Source organism: Carcharodon carcharias, chromosome 8, assembly GCF_017639515.1.
Source record: "Carcharodon carcharias isolate sCarCar2 chromosome 8, sCarCar2.pri, whole genome shotgun sequence".
NCBI lineage: Eukaryota > Metazoa > Chordata > Chondrichthyes > Lamniformes > Lamnidae > Carcharodon > Carcharodon carcharias.
Window position 1 is genome coordinate 124715980 of NC_054474.1, and position 19426 is coordinate 124735405.

At 45.6% G+C, this 19426-nt stretch overlaps 1 protein-coding gene across 4 annotated transcripts in view; it reads right to left on the bottom strand.

Moving 5' to 3' along the window:
* lrsam1 (leucine rich repeat and sterile alpha motif containing 1) overlaps positions 1-19426 on the bottom strand; it is a 68237-nt gene that overhangs the window by 18602 nt on the left and 30209 nt on the right. For 3 of the 4 annotated variants that reach the window (XR_005943833.1, XM_041193905.1, XM_041193903.1), the window contains 7 exons: positions 16501-16530; positions 14286-14408; positions 12772-12911; positions 7395-7439; positions 5867-5937; positions 3924-4023; positions 1843-1930 (listed from right to left, as the gene is read on the bottom strand). Coding sequence is in view for 3 of the 4 variants with exons in the window: in XM_041193905.1 (XP_041049839.1) it covers positions 1843-1930; positions 3924-4023; positions 5867-5937; positions 7395-7439; positions 12772-12911; positions 14286-14408; positions 16501-16530 (597 nt within the window). In the remaining variant the exon portion in view is untranslated. The remainder of the gene's footprint in view (positions 1-1842; positions 1931-3923; positions 4024-5866; positions 5938-7394; positions 7440-12771; positions 12912-14285; positions 14409-16500; positions 16531-19426) is intronic. The other variant, XM_041193904.1, reaches the window with a different exon arrangement.

Sequence of the window (19426 nt, forward strand, 5' to 3'; positions counted from 1 at the left end):
TATATAGCACCTTTAATGTAATAAAATGTGTCAAAGCGATTCACAGCAGCATCAAACAAAATTCACCAGAATCCAGACTGATGCACTTTCCAACCACAACATCACAGACAGCAGAGGGCCATCGGATGGCGATCAGGAGCTGGAATCACGGCTCATTTCCCTTTTTCTGAATCCCAGAGACAGAGGAAATCTGTAGCACCACCACCCCCCACCCCCCAACCCCCAACCTGTACACACCACCAGCTAGGGCTCAGTGGAAGAAGTCTTCTTCAAGTAAGAAGCTTGTGGGTTCAATTCCCACTCCAGAAACTTGAGCATTTAATCTAGGTTGACATTCTGGAGCAGTGCTGAGGGGGTGCTGCACTATCAGAGGTGCTGCCTTTTGGATGTAATGTTAAACCTGCCTTCCCAAGTCAACATTAAAGATTGCATGGTATTATTTTGGTCCATTTCTGATTCTTCCCTTCCTCAACTTCATTTGGCTTCATTTCTGGGGATAGGCTGTCAACTAATATTCATTAGTCCACTTGCTCCCACAGCTAGCTTGACTACACTTCTTCACACCCTGCTTCTGGTGAGGTCTCAATTCCATTCTCCCAGTTTCTCTTGCCGTAACCTTCAGTACTAGAATTTCCAATGTGTCTTTTTTTCTCAACTGAGGAATGCCACTCATCATGGTTGACAGGGCCCCTTACTGTGTCCGTTCCATTCCGTGCAACTCTGTTCTCACTCCTTCCCCTCCCTCTCAAAGCAATGACAGGGTTCACCTTGTCCTCATCTTCCGCCCCACCGGTCTAAATATTCAACAGATCATCCTCCACCATTTCCAGTGTGATGTCATCACCAAACACATCTTCACTTCCCCTTTCAGCGTTCTGAAGGGACCATTCCCTCCATGACACTGTGGCACACTCCTCAGTCACTCCCAACATTCCCTCCCCCTCCCAAACCCCTTTTCATAAAAGTGCATGAGATGCAACATCTGTCTCTCTCCCCTCCATCACCCTTTAACCTCATTCCTTTCGCACCATCCTAGCCTTCAAACAGTGAAGCAGCGATTTACATGTACTTCTTTCAATTTAGTATACTGCATTTACTGCTCACAATGTGGTCTCCTCTACACTGGAGAGACCAAACTCAGGTCGAGTGACCACTTTGAGAAACACTTCTGCTCAGTTTGCAGATGTGACCCCGAGTTTCCAGTCACCTGTCATTTTAGTTCTCCGTTTTGCTCTTACTCTGACCTCTGTCCTTGACCTCCTGCAGTGTTCTAATGAAGCTCAACTCAAGCTCAAGAAATAGCACCTCATCTTTTAAAACCTTCAGATTGTAACCTCTGCCTCCATTTTGTTTCCCATTTTAATTGCAGGTTTTGGTTTTGACTTTGACTCATTCTTCTGGTTTTATTTTGCTTTCAGATGGCAACTGTTCAGTGCCATTCACACCTCAAGACATATCTTTTATTTCCTTACTTGTCCAATTATCACTCCCTTTAGCCTTAAACCACCAACCCTTTTGGCATTTAATTGTTCCTGACTTCCAGCTGATCAAAGACTCTTCATTTCATACTCTCTCCCACCCTCCCCACTTTGTCTTGAACCTATGACATTTCTAACTTCTCCCAGTTCTGTTGAAAGGTTATCAATATGAACCAATAACTCTGTTTCTCTCTCCACAGATGCTGCCTGACCTGCTGAGCATTTCCAGCAACTTCAGCTTTTATTATCTTTGCAAGATAGGTTTCTCTTTAAAGCCCTGCTTACACCCTCAGCCCCGTTCAACACAATCACAGCTGGGAGTGTCAACAGCTCAGCTACACATGCAACACCAACTGACACTCACCTCAGACAGAATCTGCCCAATGGTCTTGCTCTGATCCAGTTGCTGCCAGGCCTGGACCTGCTGAAGTTTACCATCCATTTCAGCCATGCTGGAAAACAGAAGCAGAGCTCAGGGTCCCAAAATTTATTGCTAAAGAGATCAACTGATAAACAATCACAGCCCATTACACTGCACCAATTTATCTGATACCACCTCAGAGTGCTGCTATGTAGCAGCCCAGAGGACCCAGCAATTGGGTTGACTAGTCAGTCAGTGCTGTAAGCTCACTGAATGCAACTAAAGAAATGCCTTGAAGGGGAAAAATATTCTCCCTCATTCCTTTTACCACCACTGTCTTTGTATCTCTCCCCTTGCTGTTAGGATCACAATGGAGGTGGGAACTATATCTACACCTTACTCGTCCACTTACCCTATGCTTCATCGCATGTGGCTCACCCATGAGTGGAAACAATTTCTCCAGATCCCACCATATTGAATCCCTTCCTAACTTTAACCTGGTCTACATTGGTATTTATAATCCACAGGAGTCTTCTGCCACTCTGATTCCCTCTTCCCATCCTGCCCCCCATATCCCTCTCTTCCTTTCTCCCTCATACATGCATCAAGGTGCCCCTTCACCCAACAGTGAGTTCCATATTTACACCACTGCATATGAAAAGAAATTCCACCAAATTCTTTATCTGATCACTTAGTGCCTATCTTATACCCACTGATCTGGATTCATCCACAGTGAAAACAGTTTACCAAATTCCAGCCCTTCAAACCGTTCCAGTAATTTTAAAGACTTAAATATCTCCTCTGAGCTTTCTCTTTCCACCCTACTCAGTTTCTCCCGATGAAAGGCCATCAGCTGTCATTTGCTTTTCCTCTGTCACCTTTCCTTCCCTTCTCTACTGAAGGTGCTGATTCCTGAGGTTCTCAGCCCATCACACACCATATCTCCCACCCGCTCCCCCTACAGCCCCAGGCCACCCTCCGTCCATGCTTTCTGTCCCAACAACCCCAGACCAGGCCACTCTGTCCTACTCCCCCCCACACCTGCTCCCCATCCCAACCCCCTCTCGGGGCAGGGCCACCACCATCCTCTTGGGCCAGTACCTCATCTCACACCCCTATTGGGCCAGCTTCCTGTTCCTCTGCCCCCAGCCCAGCACCCTGTTCCATGACCCTAGCCCAGCACCCCATCCCACAACCATCCTACCCCACCCCCACCGTGAGCAGGCTGTGTGAACAGCTCGGATGTGATAAAAAGTAGGGACCCGGTGGATTTTCACCATATGGAATTGGGGATGGAGGGGCTCCATTTCACAGGAACAGGAGGAGACCATTCAACCCTTGAACCTGTCCCACCATTCAATTAGATCATTGCTGATCTGTACCAACTCAATTTACCCATCTCTGTTCCATAACTCTTGTGTGACAAAAATCTATCTATTATGGAATTTTCAATTGGTCCCCAACCTCAAGAGCTTTCTGTGGGAGAGTTCTAGCTTTCCACTTGGTGTAAAAGAAGTGTTCCTAACATCAACTCTGAATGTCCAAGCTCTAATTTTAAGGTTCTGCCTCTTTGTTCTGGACTTCCCCAGCAGAATAGTTTACCTACCAGTGGCCAAACTAGGGCCTCCCTGCTCCATATGGCCATTCAATTAACCTATAACTGCTAACATAGACTGAAATAATGATTTACCCTTTGAAGGTGGGTCTGATCCTTTAGGGAGTCACTAAGTTGGCCCCTTTAACACATTCACCAGACAATCATTGTCACAAACCTCTTCAGAGATCGGCTTAATACTTAGGAGCAAAACATGAACCCAAAAACAAAATGGCCCCATTGAGTTAATAGCAATAAAAAACAGAAGTGCAGGAAAAATTCAGTAGGTCTGGCAGCATCTGTGGAGAGAGAAATGTTAATGTTTGAGTCCAAGATGACTCGTCTTTGGAACGGAGAACTGAGTTTTTCTAGCACTTTTTGTTCGGATCTCCAGCATCTGCAGTATTTTGCTTTTATTCTAGAGTTAGTGATGCTACCCCCGCACCCCTCCCCACCACCCCCTCGCAGGAAGTTACTGATAATTCTGAACCTGGAGCTGGCCTCGTCCACCAACTGGCGTCGCCTTGTCTCATAGACCATCTGCAGGATCTTGTTCATTGAGCTTTCGGACAGCATCTCCTGCATTGCAGCTGCAAGACATAAGCAGAGAAAAGGAGCGTGAGAACTTTATATACAGCCCTTAACATAGTAAAACATTCCAAGACACTGCACAGGAGTCGAACTGAGCAAAATGTTGCCAAACCCCAAAGATATATACTGCTGCTGCTTGTAGCTACACCTGCCAGTAGATTTTTTTTATTCATTCATGGGATGTGGGTGTCACTGGCTAGGCCAGTATTTAACGCCTGTCTCCAATTACCCTCGAGAAGGTGGTGGTGAGCTGTCTTCTTGAACCGCTGCAGTCCATGTAAAGTAGGTACACCCACAGTGCTGTTAGGGAGGGAGCTCCAGGATTTTGACACAGCGATGATCAAGGAATGACGATATATTTCAGGATGGTGAGTAGCTTGGAGGGAACTTCCAGGTGGCAATGTTCCCATGTGTCTGCTGCCCTTGTCCTATCTAGAATCTAGATGGTGGTGGTCATGAGTTTGGAAGGTGCTGTCTAAGGAGGCTTGGTGAGTTCCTGCTGTGCATCTGGTAGATGGCACAAGTCAGGAGTGTGATGGAATACTCCCCATTTGCCCAGGTGAGTGCAGCTGCCACAACATTCAAGGAGCGTGACACCATCCAGGACAAAGCAGCCTGCTTGATTAGCATCCCAAACACAAACATTCACTCTCTCCACCACCGACGAACCCACGACCACTACCATTTAGTAGGACAAGGGCTGCAGATAGATGGGAACACCACCACCTGGAAGTTCCTCTCCAAGTCACTCACCATCCTGACTTGGAAATATATCACTGTTCCTTCACTGTCACTGGGTCAAAATCCTGGAATTCCCCTCCTAACAGCACTGTGGGTGTACCTACACCACAGGGACTGTAGCGGTTCAGGAAGGCAGCTCACCACCACCTTTTCAAAGGAAACAAGGGATGGGTAATAAATGCCAGCCCAGCCAGCGAAGCCCATGTTCCATGAATGAATAAAAAAAAACCATCCCAGTGTGACATCATTCACTTCAATCTTCACTCTATTTTCTTCTAATGTATTCTAACTATCATTGTTTTTGCCTTTTAGGTGTTCTTACTCAATCCATATTCTATACTTCTAGATTTTAACTTGATCTACGATATTTTGTAGAGCTTCTTCTGATTCTGCAAGTAGTACCGTGTCATCGGCCTACTGCAAGTTTATGTTCTTGCCTCCAGTTTTTACCCCTGGAAGTACATCTAGTTCTCTGAATATTTGTTGTGTGTACAGACTGAGTAATTTTGGTGACAGAATACTGCTTTACAGCCAATATATTCAAAAAGTACTTTTTCACTACTGTAATGTAGGAAATAAAGCTGCCAAATTGCAAATGAGCTTCCACAGAGGTGCAATGTAATAATGACCAGATAATTGATTTTGTACTGATGTTGGTTGAGGGATAAATATTGCCCAGGGCACCAAGGAAGGTGGGGGTGCACGGGCAAGAGCTCCTGTCCTCTTCTTGGGATCTTTTACATCCTCTCCGAGGCCTTGGTTTAACGTCTCATGAGAGACCGCATCCCTGACAATGTGGCACTCCCTCAGTACAACACTGGAGTGTCGACCTGGATGACGTACTGAACTCTCTGGTGTGGAACTCAAATCCACCAACTGTCGACTCAGATGTGTGGAAAGCCCCTCCTTGCACCAAGACACAAGGCCAGCTGCCATTTTGTGCTCTGTCCTGCAGCATGACAGTACGGAGAGCTGGAGCCAGATGTGCTCGCAACAGATCCATGCCAATCAATGGGATTTAAAAAAACACAAACACAATTTGGTAATCCTAAATAAGTGAGAGAAAATGTCAGGGTCAGAGGTTAAGTACATATTACTGACCTGCCACCTCTCTCTTTCGTAGCCTCTCGTTCTCTTCCTGTGAAATTGCCATCAGCTGATCCATCCTCAGTCTGTTATGAGATTACAGAAGGAAAGGTTTAACAACACCCCAGTCACAAAAGCTGTTAAAACTCCATTAGCAATGTTCTCTAACCCCCTATTGAGCTCTCCTGTCCCACCCCCTTCTACTAGCTTATATTTCATCTCATTTCTAAATGTCTTAGTTCTGATGAAGGGTCACATGGACTCAAAACGTCAACTGTATCCCTCTCCGCAGATGCTGTCGGACCTCCTGAGTTTTTCCAGGTATTTTTGTTTTTGTTCTCTATTTTAATGCCTATTGATGATATCTTCAAAACAAACACCTTCTGATGGTGCACACAACAGTGTCAGATTTGACCCTGGGGAGCAGAGACACTGTCACAGGCTGAGACAGACAGCTCCACGTGGCCAATGTAGAGTCTAACACCACTGAGCCTAACACCACTGAACCGGGTTAACACCGCTCAGCAACACAGGATCCTGACTACAAATAGTATAGCACAGGGTGCTAGGGTGAGGGGTTATTAAATGACGGTGTGAGGGAGCTGGATTAACATCAGTACAGATAGAATCAGTAACACAGGGTGCTTGGTAGGGGTGGGGGGGGCGGCACAGGGGGCAGTTGTTGAGTGACATTCTCTGTACTGTAGCCTCTCTTCAGACTGGACCTTCAAAACCAGTAGACTGAGGAGTCTGGAATGATTTGACCTCCAGTTCGGTAGCTGAAAGGGCCGCAATTAATCAAATCGACACTCCAAACCTTTAACACTTCATTTTTAAACATGTAACATGCTGAAAAAATAAATTCAGGTAAGTAATGATGGTACAAGAGCCATTCAGCCCATCATGTCAGCTCTTTGCTGGGGCAATCCAAAGCTAATCTCACTGCCCTGCTCTCTTCCCTCAAATCCCTTTGCTTCAAATATTTATCCACTTTTCCCTTATAAGATACAACAGCCTGTGTCCCATGTGACAAATCATTCCATCCTCCAACCAGCCTTGGCATAAAGAAATTCCTCCTCATCTCTATCTTTATTCTTTGAGGATTTTAAACTCATGCCCCTTGTCACTGACTCCTTAAAGGATGCACTCTTACCCACTTGCCTATCAAAGCCCTTTGGAATTTTAAAACATTTAAAATTTTCTTTTAAACTACTGTACTCCAGAGGGAACAGTTTCCTATCTAGAGGTCCCCCATCCCTGGCATCATCCTGGGGAAACTACACTCTATGTTCTCTATGGCTTTAACGTTCTATTTTAGATAATGAAACACTCAGAACAGTACACAATAATCTGACCGTGCCCCAACTATTGCCAGGTACTAGCTCAGCACCACTTCTTTATTCTTGAACACTCTGCCAGTGTTTATGAAGCTCAAAATACTATTGTTTATTTTTACGGTTTCGTCCACCTGCACTTTCAAAGAATAATGTGTTTGAACCACTGGTTTTTAGATTACATAGTCCAAGCTCAGTTCAATTCTCACCTTTCTTTTTCCAGTGATTCTAGCAGCATTGAGTTCTGCTTTCTTCTGAAAGAGAAGCAATTTTGTAAAAAAAAACTTCAAATATGTCAAAGGCATGACACCTCCTACCCCCTTAGATCTCCCATAAAGTTTATTATTTTTAAAAACTCTCTCCTTGATGGGGGTAGGTGGGAGGGTAATGTTCTGATTTTAAATCATTTCCACCTTTCATCAGCTCGGCCCAACAGCTCTGGCAGGACTGAGCAAGGGTCAGGGGTCAAGCCCATGCCAATCAGCGTGTGTCTGCAGTGACTGGACCTTTGCTACCCTCTTCACTGCTCTTTTCAGGACATCAAGTTATTAGGCAACCAGTTGAGCCCACTAGGAAGAGGCATGGTTTGAGAGGGACTGTTGGACTCTGTCAGCCAGGGCTTTGCAGTAGTAAACTCGTCTCTAATTCAGAATCTGGTGGGTTCAAGTCCCATTCCAGAGAAGCCACTGGCTTTGGTCTCCCCACAAACATGGTTCCATCTCCATCCCTGGCAACTGTCTTAAATTGAGTAAGACCATTCACACACTTAGTGTTGTGTTTCATCTAGAAGCGAGTTTCCAACCTCATATCCACGGCATCATCACGATTGCCTACATGCACCTTCCGTCTGTCAATACCTCAAATTTAAAAACATTGCCCTTGCTTTCAAATCCCTCTATGGTCTCACCACTCCCTCTCTCCGTAACCTCCTCCAGCCCTCCAAGATTTCTGCACTCCTCCAAATTGCGATACAATCCAGGAAAAAACAGCTTGCTTGATTGGCACCCCGTCCACCGCCTTAACCGTTCACTCCCTTCATCACTGACACACAGTGGCAGCAGTGTGTACCATCTACAAGACGCACTGCAGCAACTCACCAAGACTCCTTCAACAGTAAGTTCCAAACCTGCGATCTCTACAAACTAGAAGGACAAGGGCAGCAGACGCATAGGAACACCACCACCCGGAAGTTCCCCTCCAAGCCACACCCCAATCTGACTTGGAACTTTTTTGCTGTTCCTTCACTGTTGCTGGGTCAAAATCCTGGAACTCCCTCCCTAAAGGCACTGTGGATGTTCCTACAACACACAGACTGCAGTGGTTTCAAGAAGGCAGCTCACCACCACCTTCTTGAGGGCAATTAGGGATGGGCAATAAATGCTGCCCCAGCCAGTGACACCCACATCCCATGAACGAATAAAAATAAAGCTTTTGGCCTCATGTGCATCCTTGGTTTTAATCATTCAATAATTGGCGGCTGTGCTTTCACTGGACCCTAAGCTCTGGAATTCCCTTCCTAACCAATCCAGCACTCCTCCTTTATGATGCATCTTAAACCTAACCCTTTGATCAAGCTTTTAGTTTGCTGATTTGTTCTTCTATTGCATAGTGCCAAAAGTGTTTATAGTGATATCGCTTTTGTTAAGCACCTTGGAATGTTTTACCACCTTAACTGTGTCATATCAATGCAAGTTGTTCTGGTTGTTTTTGACACATCAGCGCAGTTCTCTCTGATGGAGTGCTGCATTGTCAGAGATGCCATCATTTGGATGAGATGTTAAACCAAGGTCCTTTCTGCTATCTCAGATGGATGTAAAAGATCCCATGGTAATATTCCAAGAAGAGCTGATGGTGTCCTGGCCAATATCACTAAGCCGATTGGCCTGGATCTTCTGAGCAGCGGCAATGCCTCTGCGCTTGTAAATTCTTCCAGTTCGACGTTGCTGTGTATTTCCACCGTGGCCTTCCAAGTCCGGCTTTCAAAAAGCCAACCATTGGGGAATTCTGTTGAAGTGGAGTAGAGTTGAGGGGAAAACAAGACATGCCCTTAATTTACGGCTCCAGCTGCTGTATGGTAAGTTTAAAGGTCAGATTAAATGTTAGTGAATGAATGAGTGAGTGAATGGGTAAGTGCACGAATGGATGAGTGAGTGAGTGGGGAGGTGGGTGAGGTGATGAGTGAGTATGGGGGTAGGTGGATAGAGGAGTTGAGGGTGGCTGGATGAGGTTGGCAAGTGGGTAAAGGGAGCAGTTGGGTCAGGTCAAGCCAAGGGGTGCAGTTGGGTTGGGTCAGGCCATGAGGGGGTAGTTGGGTTGGGGGGTGCAGTTGGCCTTGGTTCAGGGGGCGTATTCAGGCCAGGTCAGGTCTGGGATGTAGTCAGCTCAGGGAGCAGAGGTTTAGTCAGGTCAGGTTGGTGGGGGCAGTTGGGTTGGGTTGGATCTGGGGGTGGGGAGAAGAGTGTAGTTGGACTGGGTTGGAGCTGCAGTCAGGCCAGGTCGGGGGAATGTGGTCAGGTTGTGGGGGGGTGTAGTCGGGTCAGGGTTGTAGTCAGGTCGGGAGGGGTGTAGCCTGGTTTGGTCTGGTCGGGGTGGGTGTAGTCTGGTCGGTGGGGGGTATGTGTAGTTGGGTCAGGTGGCGGGGGGCTGCTGTAGACTGGTTGGGTCAGTGGGAGGGGGGTTGTAGCTGTGTCTGGTTGGGTTGGGATGGGGTGGGGGGTAGACTGGTTGGGTCCGGGGACGGGGGGGTGCTGTGTAGTCAGCTTGGGTGGGGTGTAGTCTGGTCAGGTCGGTGTAGACTGCTTGGGTGGGGGTGGGGGGTGTAGTCGAGTCTGGTCTGGATGGGGGGGTGCGTGGGTGTAATCAGCTCAGGTCAGGGGGTTAAGTCGAGTCAGTCAGTCAGATGGTCAGAATGGTAATCACGTCAGGAGGGTAATCAGGCTGGGTCGGGGGGTAGATGGGTGCTTGGTGGTTGGGGGGGTGCTAGTTGTGCAGGTAGTTGCGTGGTTGAGGGGTAGTCCGGTCAGAAGCGTTGTCAGGTCAGTTTGTTTGGGGGGGGTGGGCAGCGTGTAGTCAGGAGATCAGTTTAAGAAATGGGGTAGAGAGGGGGTGGGGGTCGGGGGGTGGGTGCCCAGTGTTAGACTAGGTCTTTTCTGTCTAACATTTCCTGGGTAACTATCCAGGTAAGCACAGCAAAACTGTCCAAAGTCTCTGACTCTAACTCAGAGTGGGAGACTTCACAGTGGGTCCTGGGGGAGCAGGGAATTGCCCATCAAAAGTTGAAGGTCCTGGGCAATTCCCACATAGGTCTGCACAACAGGACACCTGTAGGTAAGCATCTTTGGTCGTGTGTTAAATCTCCATCAATCTAGAGATCAGGAAATTTGGCCTATTATCTGGTCATTTTTCACATTGCTGCTTGTGGGAGCTTGCTGTGCACAAATTGGCTGTCACATTTTCTACAATGCAACAGTGACAATGCTTCAAAGGTATTTTACTGGCTGTGATGTGCCTGGGTTGTCCTGAGTTTGTGAAGGCACTATATAAATACACGCTGTTCTGTTACCTTTGCATAAAGGATGTCATCGATTGAAACCCCAGCAAAGAATGCATTCCTCAACAGAACTTCATAAGAAGCTCCTGCAATCAGTCCTGGAGCTTTGGTAACTTTCTGGTGCATCCATGCTGCACTCCTTCCAAGGAAAGGTGCGGTGACTCAAACTCCAGATGTGGTCCAGCAAGGGCTTTGTATAATTGTAGCAAAATTTCGCTTTAGATTCTAGTCTTCTCGTTATAAAGGCCAACATCCCAATAGCCTTATTTTTTAACCTGACTACTACATTTTAGTGGTGTGTATAAACCCATAGCAGAAAAACTATATTTTGAAGAGTGAAATTAGTTCAAGATAATCAAATGAGCAGATTCAAATGTCACTGCACTAAAACAATAAGGTTTGACAGGCTCCTCTCTAGTCCTCATGTTAGGCAGCAAAAAACATTTCAGGAATGAACAGCCAGGGTTATCAACAGGACAAGAGAGCTGCTTATCAACAGGAATTTCACACCTAGCCTATAAGCAGTTCTGGCCAGAGCTCAGGTTTATCAGTACTGGATTCAAATAGACTCTGCACACTTCTAGATACCTGACTCCTTATGGACTGTCTCTCACAACCTGAATGATGGGCTACACACAGTTGATAACCCACAGGCCATAAGCTGGAGCAAGCCCTGCTCTTATGAGCAGCAGTGGCCACCCAGTCTGGATTAGTGTCTATTCAAATAGGAGGTTTGAATGAGGAGCGAGGAACCCTATTATTAGTGGCCCCACAATCCTCATAATTAACCAGGGAGTGCTAGATTAACCTGTTCCTTTCCACTCTGTTTTCTGTGTCTCCTGGAATCTCTGGCTCTGAGACAAGCCCCATCTTGGTCATCTCGTGCTACATTACTATTAACCCCAAAGAAACAAGCTGTGTAATGAGAGCAAAGAGGGTCAGAGTCCACTTACAGTCGAAATAAGCTCGGGAGAGGATGGATGGAAGACTCTTCAGGCACCGACTGATTCACTAAGTCAGTGCTTCCTGCAAAGGTGCAGCTGATGACCCTGTGGTTCAGTGGTTTCAATCTGACCTTCGAGTCAGGAGATTGTGGGTTCAAGTCCCACTCCAGAAACCTGAGCCCACACCAACATAATATAATAAAAGTTCCCAAAGTGCTTCACAAAATTTGAAAGAGTCAGAAGATATTAGGGCAAATTACAAAAATGTTTGTTGAAGATGTAGGTTTTAAGGAACATCTTAAAGGAGTAAAGCAAACTGGAAGGGTGGAGAAGGTTAGGGAGGGAATTCCAGAGCTTAGGGCCCAGGCAGCTGAAGGCACCAATGGTGGGCTAATTAAAGCTGGGGATACTCACAATCCAAGTGGGCACTTCAGAGCAGCACTGAGGGAGTGCTACACTGCCAGAAATGCCATCTTTCAGATGAGATGTTAAACTGAGGCCCCTTCTGCTCTCTCAGGTGGATATAAAAGATCTCGAGGCACTCTTCAAAGAAAGGTAGCAGGAGAGTTCTCTCAAAACATCGAAGACAATGAAGTGGTGGGGAAAGATTAAAATGAATTTTATATTTTTCAAAACCTCATGACAACTGGATAGGTCCACTGGCACGTGAAAACAGAGGGAGAACTCAAATTAGGGTTGGCACTCACATTGGGAAGAACCATACTTGAATACCATTTCCCGCTTCCAGAAGCTGATGGGCAACTTGCTATTTTCTATTTTTTCTCACATTTTTAATTTTGACCTTTTAAGAAGGGAAGTGTTCACCCAGTAACTAACCACCACCAAATAACCTCACTCACTAACACTTCTAGAATTAGGTTTTCTTTTTAGGGTGAAGATGTGCTGTCTCAGCCTGACTCGCATCTGATATTGGCAGGCACAGCGGTGGGCCCTGGGTCATTCTGTCACCGATCTGACTGTCACACAGTCAAGTCCGGCAGCCATAGGTCAGTAGGTACACCATTTATCCTGAATCACAGAGGTTGTGCAGGTCAATTTGGCAGACTGCAATTTCACCCGCTTTCCCCTCACCTCTCACTGTCCTCCAGCAGATTGTGGATAAGGTTTGTGGCTCCACGCTCTCCTTGTTTCAGCTCCTCCTGTAGCCGCTGACGCTCTACCTCCAAATAGCGCTGCTGGTCACGGAGACCCTGATCCAGCTTCCCTTGCTCCTATGGAAACCAAGATGAGGGTCAGGCACGGAAAAACATGACACAAAACAAAGAAAAATGTAGGACAGGAAGCGCGAGTCAGTACTTGTATTTCTGAAAGTGAACGTGACCATGTGTGGTGAGCAGAAACCAGCAGCCAAGAAGGGACGCCAAGAAAATCAGGAACAAGATCACAGCAAATAGGCGGAGGGAGTGGAGTTATTCCAACCAAGGGGGACTGAAGCAGGTTCATTCTGACACCAGCATCTCCTGCATGTGATGAACATTGTGAACTCCTTTAGTCGATAACATCTTTGAGTGCATTATGGGTTAAGCTTCATGCCTGATCCATTCCAACAAACACATGACCATCAGTTGTCGGGCGGTCCAAATGGCCGTGCCTGATGCTGCCCAGGGGATCTGGTCAAGTACTCCATGTTAGAAAGGACAAAGGCTGTGACAATGTTAATCATTGCTGATTTTCCACAGTTGGATCCTACAGCTCCACCTAACAAGCAGGGAGTTCTCCCACTGTCCCGACCAATAATCTTCCCTCAACTAACTTCCAAACACATGACTCATTTATTTGTAAATTTTCAGCATTGCTAGTTTGAATTAATTCGAATTTTCTGACATAACAAATTACTTCAATGCAGGATGTAATTGTGCAGGAGGGTCAGTAACCAGAAGACACAGATTTAAGATCACTGGCTAAGGGACCAGAGGGGAGATGAGGAGACAGATTTTTACAGTGAGTTACGATGATCTTGAATGCAGTATGTTAAAGGGTGGTGGAAGCAGATGCAGATTCAATAGCAATTTTCAAAAGGAAACTGGATAGGGCAAAGAGAAAGAACAAGACTGGGATTAACTGGGTAGTTTTTTTCAAAGAGCTGATACAAGCACAATGGGCCAAAGGGCTCCTTCTGTCCTGTGAATTTCTATAACATCCCTTGTCCCTGAAAAATATTAAAACATTTTTCAATTTGTAAAAGCCAAATTAAAGACTCTGTTATCTAGGCAGCACAGGGGACAATATGAGATATCAGCAACAACTCTCTAATATGTCGACAAGGTTGCGGCCTGCCAACTACCGATGATATGGAGGGGAGGCAGGGAGTCTCAGAGAGATGCACAAAATCATTCAGAAACAGGTGAGATTCATAGGTCCCTGTATACCAACAGCACATGCAGAAAGCAGCAACTCAAGTAAGCTGAGCTGACCCAGGATACAACTAATCTGTACCCAGAAAAGAAATGTAACAGGTGACATTGGCCAGCACCAATCCTCAACAGCCTGCAGAAAGTTACGAACTGCCGAGAGTTATATTTTGTTTAACACAAGGAGTGACCATGCCCACCAATTCTTCCCCTGCCTATTCATCCCCTGGTTACCTGCTTCACCGACATCAGGACTTGCTCCTTTTGACTGTTGCTCTGCATGATGAGCTGTGTCCTCTCCCGCTGCTCCTCGTTTAGCCGCCGTTCAAAATCCAGCTTCTCCTGCTGCTTCTGTTCCTGAGAACAGGAGACACAGTGGGGTGAGGTACAGCATCACAATCTTGTGTGGAGCTCCCTGGGCACGTGGCACCGCAGCAGCATAAACACTGCGCCACAATGATAGGCACAGCACATCTGGCTGGGTCAGGTACGGTGTGGCAACAACTCATACCCACCTGGTTCCTCTCGATGGGCTGAGCTGTACAAAACAGCAAGGGTCCAAGTTCATTCTGGATTCATCTGTAGTACTGGGTTAGGTTGGTAGGAATGGCTAGAGTAGGGTGCCTGCTAACGGGGAAAAGGAGGAGGGTGAGGGAAGATGGAGGAATGGAAAAATCAGCCAGGTCTCCCTCTTTGTCCCATTGCTGTCCAATAACCCCTACTAGAAAGCACACGTGTTTAAGCTTCAAGTGACCTCTGATTCACACTACCGCCCCCTCATAATTAGCTCAACCTCAATTGTTGAGATTCAAACAAGGAGGGTCACTTGGAAAAGGTATTGAAGCATGATTGCTATTTGTGGAACAGCTCAGGAGAGGGACATCATCAGAGGAAAAGCTCCTGCTTGGAGAAAGACCGCAGAGTCATTTTCTCCTTTGGCAAATTCAACAGCACAGAAAGCAATTATGAGTTCTTAAAGGGAGAATTGTTCAAAAAACACAGCTTGTGTCAGAACCTTCTATAAATAATCCCCGCAGAGATAAAACCGTCACTTACAGATCATCCTGTTGGGCAATTCTTCTAACCCAGGACATCACTGACTACTCGTGACTGGTTGGGCTTCACAGTGACTGCATTTTTGATTGAGTAGGACCAGGTTCTGATTGGATGGGACCATAACTGTTTAACAGTCACTGTACAACTGTACATCCTATATCCTGGACCCAATTCTGTTTTAGTAATGCATTTCTACTAAAGTGAAAGACAGTAACCTGACAGGTCTGATTGAAAAAGGATTTATGTAAAAAAAGTAAAACAGTGAATAAAGCAGTCAGTGAGTTAGAGCAAGAAGCAGGCTGGTCATTAGAAGAATGGTGAGGGAAGTATCCCTAGTTTTCTTATTCAAGTTAATTGTTAAATCTTGGAGTAACAGCAGGAAATTAGAACCAAACAAGGGTTGATTGTGTGTCCCCGGCTGAGGTAGCCTTTCACCAAAATATCTTAATTTATCTTTTGCTTGTGGATAAACTGCCAAGAACTTAATGGAGAACATGACTGCTCAGTGCCAGATTAAATACATGTTGCAAGAATTGTTTCATGAGCTAAGAAGTAATCAGTGAGTCAGAGCAAGAGCCAGACTGTCCATTAGAGGGAACTGTGAGGAACGCCTTTGGCAGGAGCCAGGGAGGGAAAGAGAGGCACCAGAGGAGCAGGGGATCAATGTCACATTTTGACAACAGTGATACATCTTGACACAAATTGCTTCCCCATATTGAATGTCTGGCACAAAACCAGATGGCTTTGTCAAATAAAGACCAGCTTAACAATCTAATGAGCAACAATATAGGCAATGTTATACTGGGTGTTGGAATATGCAACACCAGGTTGGAAGATTTTGGTACATTAGAACTCTGCCCAATGAGGTGAGAATGGGAAAGGATTTTGTCCATTGGAATTCTGTACTGTAGGTGGGATTGGGAATGGATTTATACAATGGGAATTCTGTACAGCACATGTGAATGGGAAAGGATTTGATCCAATGGAGTTCTGTGTGGTTGGATGAGACTGGGAAAGGGCTTTGCTCTAGTGGAATACTGCACCATTGGTGAGACTGGGAAAGGGTTTGAACAATTGGAATTCAATGCAATAAGACTGGATTGGTGGATTGAGTCAGAGTTATTTATGGCACAGAAGGAAGCCATTTAGTTTGTCGAGTCTACGCTGGTTCTCCGTGGACCAATCCAATCAGTCCCATTTCCCTGCTCTATCCACGTAACCCTGCAATTTTATTTCTTTCAAATGTCCAGCCAATTTTCTTTTGAAAATACTTACAGGTATTGGTTTCAATACTGGAATCAAAGATGGGCAATTAGCTGGAATCCATTAAGATTTATTGCAAAATAATAATTGAACCAACTACATAAAATAGCAGTTGTGTGCACTTTCTTACCTTCCTCTTTTCGTAGTCCATGAATTTGCTCTGTAATGAAAGAAAATTCCTGTAAATACAGCACCTGCAAAAAGTCATTTCAAGCTTTTGTACAGGCATCATCCACCTTACTTCCACTCAGCCGACTGCGTGAATGTCTTGGTCGACTGCACAGTATTATAGAGAGCAGATTCACTTTTTCTTGTGGCGGGTGCGGATGGCAGAAGGAAAAAGGGTGCCAAAGCTTCCACAATGCCAGCCAATCACGGAGCAACATGAAGAGTGGCAATGGGCTGATTCACACTTCAGCTTCCAATGAGCAGGACAAAGCATGAGATCAGGATGCTGAGGTCCATCTACTGTCTTTTCTCAATGAAGCACAAATGCTAATTAACACCTTGCTCAGAGATGCACATTGCAGGTACAGAATAATATGATAGAGAGAGTAACTTTTGATAGGTGGAATTACATAGCAATCACAATACAGAAACATACCAACCTCTACGAAGCAGAGGCTGAATCCCAAATTTCTGACATCTCCTCCTACCTCTCTCTGGACAATGACCCCACCACTGAAAATAAAGCCAAGATATCAGAGACTTGTTGATCTCATTGCCTCTGGAGATCTTCATTCATAGTCCCCAACTCTGAACATCTCACTTCTACCTCTTTCTTAGGATCCACAAACATAACTGCCCTGATAGATTCATTGTTTCAGTCTGTTCCAGTTCCACTGAACTGATCTCTTTCTAACTTGACTCAACTCTTTCTCCCTTTGTCCACTTTGTTCCCACCTACATTTGTGACTCTTCTGTTGCCCTTGGTCACTTTAACAGTTTTTAATTTATTGGCCCCAGCCGTCTCCTTTTCATCATGGACATCCAATCTCTCTACACCTCCAACCCCCACATGGATGTTCTGAAGGCATTCTGCTTCTTTCTTGAACGGAGGCCCCATCCACCACCACCTCCTCCACCTGGCTGAACATGTTCTCACACTAAGCTACTTCTCCTTCAACTCCACTCACTTTTTCCAAGTAAAAGGTGTTGCTATGGGAACCCACATGACTCTTAGTTATGTTGTCTTTTTGAGGGATATGTGGAACATAATTTATTCCAGTCCAGCTCAGGCCTCCTGCCTCACCCTTTTCTGGCACATTGATGACTATATCAGTTCCACTTCCTGTTCTTGTCCTGAACTGGAAAATTTAATCAACCTTGCTTCCAATTTCCACCCATATCTCGCCTTCCGATGGTCCTTTCACCCACCTTCCCATGGTTCTTTCGCTCACCTTCCCATGGTCCATACTCTTGCCTTTTCATGGTCCATATCCCTTTCCTTCTTCTACTTCTCTGTCTCCATTACAAGGGATAAGCTATCGACCAATATTCACTAAGCCCACAGCCACCTTGACTACACGTCCTCACACCCTGCTTCCTGTAAGGGCTCTATTCCATTCTCCCAGTTTCTCCATTATGTCTGTTCTGATGATGCAACCTTCCATACTGTTGCTTCCAATGTTGCTTCCTTTTTCCTCAACGAAGGAATCCCCCTCACCATGATGACTGGCCCTGACCACGTCTGCTCTATTTAATGCAATTCTGCTTCTACCCCTTTCCCTCTCTTCCAGAACCATAATAGGGCTCAACATCCACCCCACCAGTCTCCATATTCAAAGTAGCACCCTTCCGCATTTTTCTACAGATGCTGCCAGACCTGTTGAGTACTTCTGGCATTTTCTGTTTTTATTTCAGATTTCCAGCATTAGCTTTTGTTTCACTGCAGTGCAGAAATAGGCTATTTGACCCAAATGGTCTCTGTCAGTGCTTATGCTCATTGTGGGCCTGCTCCCATCCTACTTTACCTCACTCTATCATTCTAATCCTTTTGCTGCCATATACTTATCTAATTACCCTTGAATTACAGAACAATAGGCCATTCTGCTAGTGCTGACATATTCAAAGTGCTATCCAATTAAGCCCAATTGCTTGGCAATTCTATATGGCAGTGTTTGTTACCAATGCCACATACACAGTGCTAGTGTTTTACTCTGTCACTGTGAGCGACAGAGCAGGAAAACAAAAATCAAATCCTAGGCAGAAGTGAGCAGGGTGCTCTAAACAAATCTTAAGTACTGGAACATTATATTTAACAATAGGTAGAAACCCAGATCTTTTAAATCCAGACCTGTCAGCGATATTCCTGCCTAAGTACAGTCGTTTCTTCAGTCAAACCACCTGTTTCCATTTCAATCATGGTTTCTATTCTATTCTCACACAACTCCCCTCCCAGACACATTGAGAATTTTACTAACACCTCTTCCAGCTGAATTAGAGAGTATATAATGTGTTTGGGATTGGGTTGTGACGCGGGGTTTCTCTGCCATGTTTACTATTTTACAGACTCTCACCCTGAACATGAAGAAGGAAAGTCGCACAAAATTTGACTGCACCCAGGCACACCCCGGTTCTGAAGAGACATCCCTCTGTTTTATTGCAGAGCAGAGGGCGAGCCGTGTGTTGCATACATCCAAGTGACCAGGAATTCTGGATTTAGGGGAAAACATTTCTATCTGAAATCTGCCCCTAGCGCCAAGACAGGGATCAGTTGATCAGGGATCAGCTGTTTCGTGAGGAACTGAGAAGGGCCTTTGGGCTCAGAGGTTTGCAATTTGCTCAGGTTATTTCATCTTTTTCCTGGCGCTGCTTCCTTAGCCTTTGCTGCTTTCACTTTGGACTTGGCTTCCAATTTATCCACTTTTTTAAATGATTGTAGCACATTTTCCCTTGTCAAAAAAAGCTTTCTGGCAGGCTGGAGCAACATCCTTGGATTTCGGCACATGCGTGGACCATTGTGCATGCACAGGTGGGTATCGGCGGCCATCAAGCATGGCCATATTGTGTTGGCAAGAAATACATTGTTTCTGCACAATTTTCCCTTCAAATGT